The sequence below is a fragment of the Mercurialis annua genome, linkage group LG4, assembly GCF_937616625.2.
Source record: "Mercurialis annua linkage group LG4, ddMerAnnu1.2, whole genome shotgun sequence".
Taxonomy (NCBI): Eukaryota; Viridiplantae; Streptophyta; class Magnoliopsida; order Malpighiales; family Euphorbiaceae; genus Mercurialis; species Mercurialis annua.
In genome coordinates this window covers 16,831,750-16,844,428 of record NC_065573.1, presented here as the reverse complement: position 1 = coordinate 16,844,428, position 12,679 = coordinate 16,831,750, and the positions used below count along the sequence as shown (strand labels likewise).

The 12,679-nt window shown below is 34.5% G+C and overlaps 2 protein-coding genes across 2 annotated transcripts; one reads left to right on the top strand and one right to left on the bottom strand.

Moving 5' to 3' along the window:
* Positions 1–3,704: 3,704 nt before the first annotated feature.
* Positions 3,705–6,568, top strand: LOC126677588 (mitochondrial fission 1 protein A). Its single transcript, XM_050372278.2, has 5 exons — positions 3,705–3,910; positions 4,005–4,137; positions 5,283–5,404; positions 6,184–6,247; positions 6,330–6,568. Exons 1-5 carry the CDS (start codon positions 3,818–3,820, stop codon positions 6,413–6,415), a joined length of 498 nt encoding a protein of 165 aa, XP_050228235.1. The 5' UTR covers positions 3,705–3,817; the 3' UTR covers positions 6,416–6,568.
* A 123-nt stretch (positions 6,569–6,691) lies between these two features.
* LOC126677587 (AUGMIN subunit 1) lies at positions 6,692–12,435 on the bottom strand. The gene is made up of 6 exons (XM_050372277.2): positions 12,090–12,435; positions 11,302–11,434; positions 11,071–11,205; positions 10,761–10,884; positions 7,268–7,405; positions 6,692–6,960 (listed from the first exon to the last, which is right to left on the bottom strand). The coding sequence occupies exons 1-6, from the start codon at positions 12,331–12,333 to the stop codon at positions 6,853–6,855; spliced, it is 882 nt and encodes a 293-aa protein (XP_050228234.1). The 5' UTR covers positions 12,334–12,435; the 3' UTR covers positions 6,692–6,852.
* Between the last annotated feature and the right edge of the window lie 244 nt (positions 12,436–12,679).

The following is a 12,679-nucleotide window of genomic DNA, read 5'->3' as shown; positions in this document are numbered from 1 at the left end:
TATCTAGAATATGAACTCCTCAACGTTGGATCATCTCCATATTTTGTTATCTATCCATCAGATTCAGGAGTGAGACATAAGCTTGATCTTTGATTTAATAATATTTGGGTTCTAAAGAAAAAGTGTGAGCATGTGACAAATAGCAGTTGGAGGGGTTTAGCCAGGGCGAAGTTGATCAACAAATTTGAAAATACAAGAACTGCTCTTTAGAATTATAGCGGTAATCATGGGCCAAAATTCAAAAAGAGGCTTGCAAAAATCAGTAAAAGCATGGCCAGACTTCATAGTAGACTTGGCAATGTTGGAGCCGGTCTCTATAATAAAGTAGTAGAAAATTATCATGTCCTCCTTGCCGAAGAGAAAATTTATTGGAAATAGAGGGCAAAGAGTTTCTGGTTGGCGAAAGGTGACGCAAATACTCGGTTTTTTCATAACGCGGCGTCAGGTAAAAAAAGAAGGAATCATGTCGAGAAGTTGAAGGGTGAGAATGGTGTTTGGCAAACAGGGAAGAAAAAGTTAGACTGTATTTTTTTAAGGTACTTTACTGAATTATTTTCAAATTCTGAGCCATGTCCGGTTGATTCCATTGATGTCTAGTCTTGTATTGGTGATGGTGATGGTCAAAATGAGATGTTGTGTACCTATTTCTAAGTTGGAAGTAAAAGGTGGTGTTTTTAGTATGCATAATGATAAATCCCCGGATCCGGATAGGTTTAGTCCTTTAAAAAATATATATAGAGAGATATTGTTGGGTTTAATGTTGTTAATTTTTTTTCATACATGCAGGCTTAGTGAAGGAACAAATGATACAACAAGTGTTTTGAATTCCAAAAAACCAGTCCCCGAATTGATTTATGATTTCAGACTCATTTTTCTTTGAAACGTTTCGTATAAAATTATCTCAATATTTATGGCGAATAGAATGAAAAAAATGAATACAATTGTTATTTCTAAAAATCAAAGTGCATTGTTGAAAATAGATTAATTACTGATAATTTTCTTATTGTTTTAAAATTGGCCATTAGTTGAGATGTAATAGAAGGGAAGTTATGGTATGTCGGCTATAAAAATTGACATGAACAAAGCTAATGATCGGGTTAGATGGAGTTTTATTGAGTTTATATTAAATAATTTTGGTTTTTATAGTTGTTGGGTTAATCTGATAATGTGTTGTATTTCTTCCATGAGATACACTAATATTAGTGATTGTGTTGATATGAGCCCACTTTTCCTGAGTCAAAGATTAAGACAAGTCGACCCATTATCGCCTTACTTGTTCATTTTTTGTGCGCAAGGACTTAGCTTATTACTTGCAAAGGCAGATAGGAATGGTAAAATTCACGGTGTGGCTGTTTGTGGGGGAACGCCGTCTATCAGTCACCTTATTTTCACCGATGATTGTTTGTTTCTTCTTCTGGGCTTCAATGGAGGAACTGTGTGTGGTGAAATAGATTCTTGAATGATATGAGAGGTTGGCCGGTCAAAAAGTTAACTATCAAATCAAGTTTCTTAATTAGTTCTAATGTTCATTTGGAGGAAAGATTTACTTACTATGAATTGGTTGAAAAACGTTGAAATTCTAGATTTTTATCTATAGGGGGCAAAGAAATGTTGATTAAATCGGTGGCTCAAGCTGTACCTAACTACGTAATGAACGTTTTCCTTATCCCTCATTGGTTATGTGAAGAATTAGAACATATGCTTAAGTTTTTTAGTGGGGCAAGGATCAAATAAAGAAGAAGGGTACTATTTTAGGCTAGGTGGGATAAACTTTACATTCCAAAATAAAATTGGCTGCTTGGGATTTAAAAAGATTTACGAATTTAATGTGGCAATGCTCGCTAGGCAAGCTTGGAGGTTTATTTGCCTTGATAAAAATTCGATGGTTAAAGTTTTCAAAGCAAGGTATTTTACTAAAACTTCTTTTCCCGAAGCTAAGTTAAGTTCCAACTCGAGTTATGTGTAGCGTAGCATTTTTTAGGCTCAAGAGGTAATGCGAATATGTGTTAGAGTCCGGATAGGAAATGGCCGTAATATTAAAATTTGGGGGTCTCTTTGGCTTATAAATTCTCCTTGTGGTTTGGTTACTACCCAGATGCCTCCTAACTTGGTGAATGAGAAGATTTTGCAACTTCAGACATATGACGAGACTATTTGAGATGTGGGTTTGTTGAAGGATGTGTTTGAGAAGAAAGATTTTGATGTAATATTGAGTATCCTGGTCAGTGTTAGAAATGTGGAGGAAAGCTACCATTGGATGCTCGATCAAAAAGGAAATTTTTCGGTTAAAAATTGCTATATAGCAATGTATGGAGAAGAACTTAGCCAACCGAATCTTTCCGTGGAAATTTATTTAGAGCTTAAATGTCCTATTGCATGTGCATAGTTCATATGGCGCACCTGCTCCAGTTATCTTCCAACTAATGGAAACGAAGAGAGTCTTTGTTAACACAACATGCCCGGTTTGTCTCTCCAACTCAGAATCTGCCATCTATTTGTTCTCTTGGTGCAGTTTGGCTTTGGATGTTTAGAGCGGTGAAGATTTTGGGGTTATGTCTTGACAGTGAGGGTTTTGCTGATTGGGTCATTTGCTGGTCTACGAAGTTTAATTTGGAGGAGTGGTCATTGGCTTCTCTGGTCATCAGGAGTGGTTTTGTCACTTTCTTATAACAATATTATTTGGAAAAATGAGGCTGGATTAGTTGAGTTTATTATTGCTGTAGCTTGTCACCAATTTGTTGCATGGAAATTAGCTAATTCTCCGATAGCTCAGCTCAAGACAATGGTGACTGGTTTGGCTGATGGGATTGTCCGAGAGAAAAAATCTACTCTTGGCTGGTTACAGGTCAATACCGACGTGACAATTTTTGGAGGAGAGGAAGCATAGGGTTGGTCATTGTTGTTCGAGTTTGGTAGAGGTGTATTGTTCAAGCTCGTCAAGTCCGAATTCTGGGCAGTTTCTCATCTCGTATTGTAGAAGAAACGGGTATCCGAGAAGTTTTAAGTTGGCTAAAGGGTAAGTCAAAGGTATTTTTTGAATCGGACTACATGGAGGCGATTGTGGAGATTAGAAATCTGAATCTAATCAATCCAAAGTTTTTGATAGAGGATTGTATGGAATTAGCAAATTAGTTTACTAATATTGATTTTGTTTTCGAGAGACGATCGGTGAATCAGGCTGCGCATATCTTAACGCAAGAAACCCGTTCTATTTTAAGGTCATCAGGAGTGATTTTATCATTTTCCTGACTTTCTCACAACTATATCTATTTTGATTTGATTTAATGAAAATATCTTTCCTTAAAAAAGAAAAATATAAAAAGGAGCATTTTGTTGGGAGGTTAAAAATGTAAAAATTACAAATAAAGTGGAACAAATGAATTATATTAAGGCCAAACCCATATAGAAAACTCTATATTTTACAATATTTTTTTTCCGGAAATTCTTATATTTTATTTTTATATATCCGGTCCTCTATTTATCTATTTTTTGTTTTTCAGATTTTTTTTTAGTTTTTTTCAGTTCTTTTGTGTGATTGGAGGGAAAAAATTTATAAGAGGAATCGAAAAAAATTCAAAAAAAATATGAAAATCGAAAATAGGTAAATAGAGAGAACTCAAAAAAAAAAAGTGCAAAGTACGGGACCTCCTTATGGGTTAAGCCTTATATTAATAAGATTTATAGGAAGAGGTAAAATGCTTAAATGCTAAGAAAAGTCAATTTATTAACCCCCAATCTCAGAAAAATAAAATAAAAACAAATACTATATCAAATTCAAAACAGTTGTGTCTATTTGAGATAATCAAGAAGACAAGAAATGGAAGCAAAAATAAACAAATTTTTCGATTCAGTCGGCTCCTTTTTCACCGGCGGCGATCAGATCCCGTGGTGCGATGACGACATCATCTCAGTAAGTTTCTTCTCCAGAATCCGTGTTCTAGTTTTGTAGTTAACAATCAGCAACTTATTAATTCGTAAACGGTATCGTTTTGTTTCTGTGACAGGGCATTGAGAGAGAAGTAGCAGAATCAGAAGCAGATGAAATGAGACAAAATGAGAGTATAATGAGGTTATCATGGGCTCTCGTTCACTCTAAACGACCTGAGCATGTCCAGCGTGGAATTGCTATGCTTGAAGGTAATCTAAATATAATGGTTTTGTTATAAATTTAAGAGAAAATTGTTATTGTATGTTTTTTGATGTATTTAGGTTTTTATTTCTATAGTTTATGGCATGATTATTGAATCATTTTGAATATGTGCGAAAGCGGGGCGAGCGGTTTGTTAACCTGACGTGCTCGGTTTTTTCTGCTGTCCGAGAAAGAGGTGTCTACAATGCGTATTAGGATTTGCAAACGAAAATATATAAATTGGAGATTTTGCAACGGAAATTAGGATATCCGTGATCACTCATTTTGACATCTCTTATGAAGTCACTGTTTCGCCATTTTAGCTGCTAATATTAGGCTGCATCACTAGTAAGAGGTTCATAGCAAGACCACAAGAAGAGAACACGAGAATCGAATTTATTTAAAGTACTTGTCTGTCATTTCCATTCCTTAAATCTGTCTAGATTATAAATTGTTTAAATATGATCTAACGCGAGGTTCTGTTTTGAACTTTTTTTGTCCTCTTTCACTCTAGTGCTTTGATATTATTATTGTATGCTTTAATTTGTAAACATTTTCTACTTGATATGTAGTTTGATTCTTTCTCTCTTTTTCCTCATCCTTTTTTGCTATGCTTGTATGTGTTGATTCAAAGTTTTTCTCCATGAGTCTTTTGTTTAGAAAATGGTTGGAAGAAAGCTTGCTTCATTTTTGTATTTCATTTACATAGAAACTTCTTTTGTCGTTGGTAGCTATAGATCATTGCTTAGCGGAAACCAATGTGAGGCTGTACGCTCTATTACTGCTGTAATTTTCTTTTGTCTTTTCTCCATTTCAACTGATTGAATTATGTTTTTAGAGGAATTCTTTTCATGGAATCCCTAAATGTTTTTCGACTGCCAGGACCATATTTCCATTCTGCACTCGTGAAAAGGTTGTGGTTTCCTCATAGCTGTGCTGCCATAATTAATGAAATAAAAAGGGGATAATAAGAAGGGTCGAGCCATTAGATTGTCTTTTGTAATCCAGAAACTAATGTTTCACAAACAGCCTAGTGATATAGGCTTTAACTTGTAATTAGTTTTTGTTTCTAATTGAGTTTGATGTCTCTCATACTGATGCTTCATTTCTAATATGCACGGTCTCTCTTTAATAAACACCTCATTACTTGCAGCATCATTGGCCAATAGCAGCTCTCCTTTGCAACAGAGGGAGAAGGTTTATCTTCTGGCTGTCGGATATTACAGAAGTGGTGACTATTCCAGGAGTCGACAGCTTGTGGAGCAATGTTTGCAGGTCTCTCTCTTTTATCGCCCACATACATTTATGTAATTAGTTTTTAATTTGTATGGTGATTCATTTCACTCCTCCACCTGCTTAATTTTAATCTACCACCGCCAAAAATCACCATTTTAGATGTTATTTTCTGATGTTTTTCATTTCAAGCTTGGATAAATTTATCAAAGAGGTGTTGGATAAGATTATGTTCATGGCCTCTCTAGGTCTTCCTGATTTGGAGGCCTGCATATCGTCAGGACTATGTGTCTTGCTCAATAGGCTCCGAAATTATATCATCTGTTTTAGATGTTTTATGCATGTGTTACTTAGCTTTATAGGAGTATTCTCTTTGTATTTGATTAGTTGAGTAGTACATTCCATTGGTTACTAGTTCCTTTCCTAGATGTCTGCGCATGTGCTACTTAGTTTTAGATGGTATGGGACCTTCCGTGTTGCAATTTACTTTCTCTTATTTGTTTAAGAGTTTTAGAAATAAATCAAAAAACATCTTTAAATTATAGGTTGATCAAGATTGCTCTCTATGCATTTATTTTAAGTGAAAATTATTGCTATTAATAGTTAAGTCATGACTCGGTCACTATTTTTTGCAGTAAATTGTATAAATGATTGATTATGTCTTTTTTATATCCAGTGGTGGACTTCTCAAAATTTATACTAATGGTTCATCTTGCATGCTTTCGCATTTCTACACATGTGTGCACGCAAAAGTTTTTTGAATGAGCATGAGCTTAATTTGTTTCAGTCTGCTTCTTGCCTGAAATTTATTTTGTTTGTAGACTGCACCTGATTGGAGGCAGGCTCAAGTCCTCAAGAAGACAATTGAAGATCGAATTGCCAAAGGTTTGGCTCAGAGCTCAGTTGAACTTCTCTCATTATTATATGGCATTAGGCTAAACATGTTTCCTCATCTATTGGATTGCAGATGGTGTTATTGGAATAGGCATTACTGCTACTGCTGTTGGCCTAATAGCTGGTGGAATTGCAGCAGCATTCGCTCGGAAGAAATGATAAACTTCAGTTCCAATAATGTGCATAAGAACATGCTTTCTCGTTTCCAATTTATTTGTTTTTCGGCCTAAACTAGTATATCAAAAAATCATAAAATATAGTATATCCTTTCTATAACTCTATACAAGGATGCATATTGATTGCTTTCGTGAACTGGTGTTCACCGGAGTAGAATTATATTGTCATTTCGATATAGATCTTTTACATTTTGTGAAAATATTACTAGAACCGTGTATTTTACAGTAACGATGAATGAAATTCGCTGGTTAATCGTGATTAACATCAAATCAAGGCATTATATATATAATAATGTGTGTTACAAATTTGCTTTTGGTATTCCAACACTAAGACAATCAAATATCTGCTGCTATAGAACAAATACAAATATTTGCAAACAAAGAGATTAAAACATTTCATACATTAAACAGAACCCTTTTCTAATCAGATGTGGCAAGGGCAGACTGTAATACATCTCCAAGATACTTCTCAGCAGCAGCATACTGTCTTTTCTTGTCTTCTATTGCTAAAGCAGCTAATGCTTTATCCTGCATTGTGAAAAAACAAGGAAAACAATAAAAATCCAATACTAACTTCTGGGTAGGGATGTGCAATCAATTTTCGATCCGGTCTGAAGTAAATTTTTAAAAACCTATTGATTTTTGAAGGAAATAAAAACCGAACCGAATCGGAGGTACAATTTGGTTTAGTTTGGTTTGGTTTGGTTCAATTTAGAAACGAAGCGATCACTATTTAATTGAAACGGTTTGATTTTTTTGATTGGTTTGTTTCAATACACTCCTACTTTTGGGATTCCTCATGGAACATAATGTATAAACTAAAGCGCATTTTTACCGGAGGCAAGTCCTGGTAACTTCTTAATGTATCCATGATCGGCTTGGTTATCTTCTCCAACTCCTTTCGGTGCTCGGCCATTTCAACCAACACTCCATGGCTAATCTCTGGTGTGTAGCCCACACGGTTAAGAACAGCCTGCCAAGAGAACAAACTCACTAAGCCATGCATATAAAAGCATCCTGTCATAAAAGCAAATAGAGAATACATATGAATCGGCTTGATTATGTATTGCAATAACGCTTTATATGGCGCAAGAATAAACACTACCAAATGTTGCTTTTATTTATTGCAAGATGTATTCTCACATGGACATATATATGTAGCATTATTAAGATAAGTTTAACTACCTAAACATTGATATGCACGTATAAGCCACATCGATGTAAAAATAGTTATAATAATAGAAGATGGAAAACTATTTATTTTACGATATGATTTATTCTTCTAATAAATAATAAATTAAAAAAATATAAATCAATGAGTCATATTACGAGCCATATACGGAGAAAGTTGTAGACCATGTTTGTAGTCCCTCTTAAGTAATCTATGTAACACGAAAATATAATTCAAAGGTTGAAAAGCTAATTAAAAGGTTATTATCAAGAGTAGGGTTAAAGGTAGAAACAATAAAGAATAATTAATAATGGTGGGATGATAGTTAAAGAGATCATGATGGAAAAGTAAGGGTTGTAAATGTTTGTTATGATATTAGTGAAAAAGAGAGGAAATGTATTTATAGGATGATATTCAGGAAGTAGAGAGACATTTCGGTTTTCAATCGAACCAAACCAAAATATTCTAATTAAGAAAGAGGAAATCATCAAACCTTAAGCCCAGAAGTGACTGAACTTTCTTCCCTTCGGCGCGCACAGATTTTTCAAAAGACAAAATTATCATGACCAAAAGATTTCTTTACCAAGTTTCATAGTTTTGAAAGCGTGAAAGGAATTGACCAAAGATAGCAAATTAAAATCAGAAAACAACGATCACAATATCACATACTACTTTCAATTCATGCCAACTGGATCTCTTAAAGAATAATCTCACTATTGGACTAGACAAGGTGCATCAGAGCTGTTGGTGACCAATATCCCATTATTAAAAATAACTATCTCTGCTCCCAACTTTAAACTGCTTCTAAGAAAAGTAAAATACACATGAACGCTAGCTTACGAGACATCAGTTCATGCATCAAAATCAATATAAACACATATGAGGACCACAGAACATCTTCTTGCTTAAAAGAACAAAACATCCTAAAAGATATTTCATTTCTAACCAACTGCACACAATATCTCACTATGAAACTCCAATGGGCGATAAACAAGAAAGGCATATGCTAACGACCCTAACCTACTCAACTCGAGCTGAGTTAAGAAGACCTGGAGCTACAGATAATCTAATTTTCTCTCATTAACCTCAATATGACACATTCTTTTCTCTTCTCCCATCTCTCTCTTTCTTTCTGCTTATTATCATAGTTACTAGTTTCAAAATAAAATAAAATTATCATAGTAACTATTAAACACAACAAATGAAATATGCTCCTAAGAGATCCTCAATGCTATGTACCCGGGGTATCCATCCAATTTAGCTTTAAATTAATTGTAAGAAGTTTTGTAAGATGATTAGGAAGATTTGAATATATTCAAGTGAGGAAGTAAAGAAGATGAGAACAAAATGCAAGCTTCTCGCATCATCTTTAGAGGGTGAAGGAAAAAAAAGCAAACTTGGACTCGGAGCATAGGTCTGATATGTAACAGTCAGAAACACTTCTGATTTTATATGGGCATTTTATTTTAATTTATTTATTTTAATTCTCTTCTTAGGCTTTAAGATGGGTAGGAGGAAAGGAGTTTTGGTGGTCCGGTTTGTTCAATTTTTTTGAGCTTTTACTAAGAAAGTAGTTGAGTGAAGAAGGACAACTATAATGGGATCTTTGACTAAGAATTGTAGTAAACACTTGTGTGAAAGTACTTAAGGAAACTTAGAGAGGTTTAAAGATTAGAAATGGAATGTGTATACCTTCTCCACGAATGATGAATTGGTATGGACATGGACTTAAATAATTAATGACCCTGTAATTGTTTTTATTATATATATAAGCCTTGTGATTAGAAGGCAGCTGGTTGTTGGTTTTTTACTGATGGAAGTATCCATAGTTATTAAAGGCGAAAGGCGACCCGAGGCGACAAGGGTCCAAAAGCCTGAGGCGCAAGGCGTGGGGCGAGGCGAAAGCCTTTTGGAGAAAAGGCGACCAATTAAAAAAAATTAAATTAAAATATACCTCTACTAGTCAACTGATTTATATGATTTTTATTTTCTATTTACTAATTTAATAGTTTAAACTTTATTTTATGAACTTAAATATATGTTTAATTTACACTTAGAAAGCTAAATTAGCCTTTTTTGCTAAAAACAAGAGTCATTTGAAAACTTAACCATTACTGATGTTAAAAAAAAACCCATTTATTATAGATTAAAGCCTTTCAATGTATAATATAGGTCATGGGCTGGTTAAGGGAGGCCCAATAAAATATTAGGGGACCTCTATTCTCTTTCCCTAACCTATTCTAATTTTCCAAACCCTAGACACAGCAGCCGCACGTCAGTCATCTCTTCATCTTCTTCCTTCATTTTCTTTTTTGTCTGGGTTACAGAGGTTTTAATTGTAAAAAAAAGAAAAAAAAATAAAAAAATGCCTGAAGTCACAAAGGCGCGCGCCTCTGGCCTCTCGCCTCCCACCTGAGGCGCCAGAGGCGAGCGCCTTTGTGACATCGCCTGCCTTTGGTCAGTTGAGGCGACTCGGCCATCGCCTGAGTCGCCTCTCGCCTGAGGCGCGCCTGAGGCGCGCCTTTAATAACTATGGAAGTATCAGCATTTTGAGACCATTAAAAATGGCAATTGGTCTTTTATTATGAGGCCAAAAGATATGCGCTACATCCAGTAGCAAGCCTTCATTAGGCAATTAATTATGAGAGATTTTAGTCAGATAATGTTAGATATTTTTTAGTATATTTAGAGAGGAAGACATGTGTAAAAAAGTAAAAGTAAGATGAAGAAGAAGGCGATGTAGTAAAAATTAAAAAGAACACAGCCGTGTCATATCTCTTCATGAATCTTCCGAGTCAGCTCTATAGACAGTTAAGTGAATCTCCGTAAAATAGTGTTTAAAATTAAGAATGTGGCAATATAAGGGTCATGTTTGAAACTTGAAAATCATTAAATACCTAGTTGAGAATTGAGCTAAACATTAGGGTCACTTTTGTACGTTTTCCCAAAATATAATAGTAGCAAAACCCATTAGAGATGACACACTGACAACTTGAAAGCTGAAGTTACAAAAAGATCATAAAAATGCCAACCCTTTGATACCAATGCACATCCTTTTTGTAATTTATGAGTACTCAAAGAAACTTCTAGATAGAAATTGGAAGTTTTGATTGTTCTGCAACTCATAGATACCCCGAAAATAATAATAAGTAGATACCTTGTAGTTGGAGTACTGTTGCAGATATTGTCGCTCCTTTGATGCCATAACTGCCAAATTTGTCTTCCAGTTTTCCATTTGAGCTTCACAAGGAGCTACATCATCCTCAAGTTGTGCAAGTGTTCTACCAAATAACATACAAAAACACAAGAATTAAGTTAACAAGACAAGCATTCCATTCTTGAAATCCCAATGCTATTAAAATAAAAAGATAGTTTTAGACATCTGAGATCAATAGATATGAATCTGATAGAACAGAAAATCAAACATGTCTGAAAAGAAATAAGATTTATTAAATAAACAAATTTACCTTTTTAAATAGGTAAGTCGTGCTATGGCCTTTCGAGTGTAATCCAGAAGAATTTTCGAGTCCTTCTGTGCTTTAGCCCTCTTTTCCTCTACTCCAGTCTTTCTTAATGATATATCTCCCATCGCAACAAGATAACTGCAACAAATTTCTATGCTTTAGATGACAATAATACTAAATTACTTATAGAATCTAAGACCTAGAATGGCGACCAATTGAGTTCCTCAAACCTACCTACTTAGCTCAGTGTCCCTTATGTTCAACAAGTTTGCAACATTTGCAAGAACTTGAACTGACCCAACGACATTTGAAGGTAAACTCTCTTGCGCTAACCCTACATTCTCCAATAGCTCTCTAATCCTTGCAGCTGTAGTATCCATCAAAATCAACCAAAAACATAACTTTTCCATGAGGCTAGTAATCAAAACTCTCCGGCATACTAAAAAATGCAATAATTCAATTCAAGTGAATGATAGAAAATTAATAAATTAGCGTGTTTGGAAAGGGTCACAGTTGCTAGACTTCGGTTCATTCAACTCAGAAGAAGTAAGGCAATTTGACATAAATGAAATCATATGAAAACTGGCAATTTTGCAAGAAATCAATTCAATTGAACTTCTAACAGAATTTCATTTAGCTGAAACAATAGATAGCACGGACACTTCATCCAATCAACGTGTCACGTTTTGCAAATGTTTCGAATAATTGACGTTTCGGATACGGAACTTCATTCTTTACATAGGAAACCGTGTCCGAGTCCGTGCTAATAACCAAAGAAATGCAAAAACATCATAAACCAAACAATAAAATCTAAATTTTTATGAGCACAACTGAAATCAAAAACACCTAGGTCACAATCGAAAAGTTACAAAATAGAAACAAACACACATTTTTACAGCACCAAAATCATAACCCAGCAAAAAAATTCAATTTTTTTGAAATTTAATCACAACCATGTTCATAAATCTAATAAAAAAGAGCAATAACAGATCTAACAATACAAATCGAAAAAAAAGGGGGACCTTGAGCACGATACTCAGTAGCTTTGAGGCGAAAATCATTGGCGAGAATATTAGCAGCATGAGTCTTGGATTGAGAGAGAGTTGCTAGATTATACAAATGCGAAATGCTCCGATGAGTGTACTCAAATTCCGGCACTTCTTTTCCGGCAGCCTCGAATTGAGAGGCTAGCCATGTTTTTACTTCTGATATTTTAGAAGCGTCGCTCTTTGATTCAGTCACTGATGCTTTATTACTATCACTCATTGCTAACCTGAGGAAATTTATTTTTCTTTGGCCGTTCAAAATTTCCGGCCACGCTTGGTTGGGGACAATGAAAGACGAAGTATTTCAAGAAACGACCGAGTTTTGGCAAATAATGGTAATAAGCCTCTAAAGTTAAGAAGATATCTAATTTAAGCCCCAAACTTAGCATTGTACTTTCTAAATGTTAACTATACAGTCGACCTTCTAATAATTAATATACATGTTGGATCAAAAATTTATTAATTATTAGAATCATTGATTTATTGAATTTTTATAGAAAAAATTATAAAATATATTTTAAAATATTTATATTCGTAGACCTAATATTAATGTTATATTATAAAAA

Coding starts and splice junctions, on each gene's coding strand:
- LOC126677588 (XM_050372278.2), top strand. CDS start 3,818: ATGGAAGCAAAAATAAACAAATTTTTCGATTCAGTCGGCTCCTTTTTC. Junction 3,911..4,004: donor GCGATGACGACATCATCTCA/GTAAGTTTCTTC, acceptor TTTCTGTGACAG/GGCATTGAGAGAGAAGTAGC. Junction 5,405..6,183: donor TTGTGGAGCAATGTTTGCAG/GTCTCTCTCTTT, acceptor TTTTGTTTGTAG/ACTGCACCTGATTGGAGGCA.
- LOC126677587 (XM_050372277.2), bottom strand. CDS start 12,333: ATGAGTGATAGTAATAAAGCATCAGTGACTGAATCAAAGAGCGACGCT. Junction 11,206..11,301: donor AGGGACACTGAGCTAAGTAG/GTAGGTTTGAGG, acceptor AATTTGTTGCAG/TTATCTTGTTGCGATGGGAG. Junction 6,961..7,267: donor GTTACCAGGACTTGCCTCCG/GTAAAAATGCGC, acceptor TTCACAATGCAG/GATAAAGCATTAGCTGCTTT.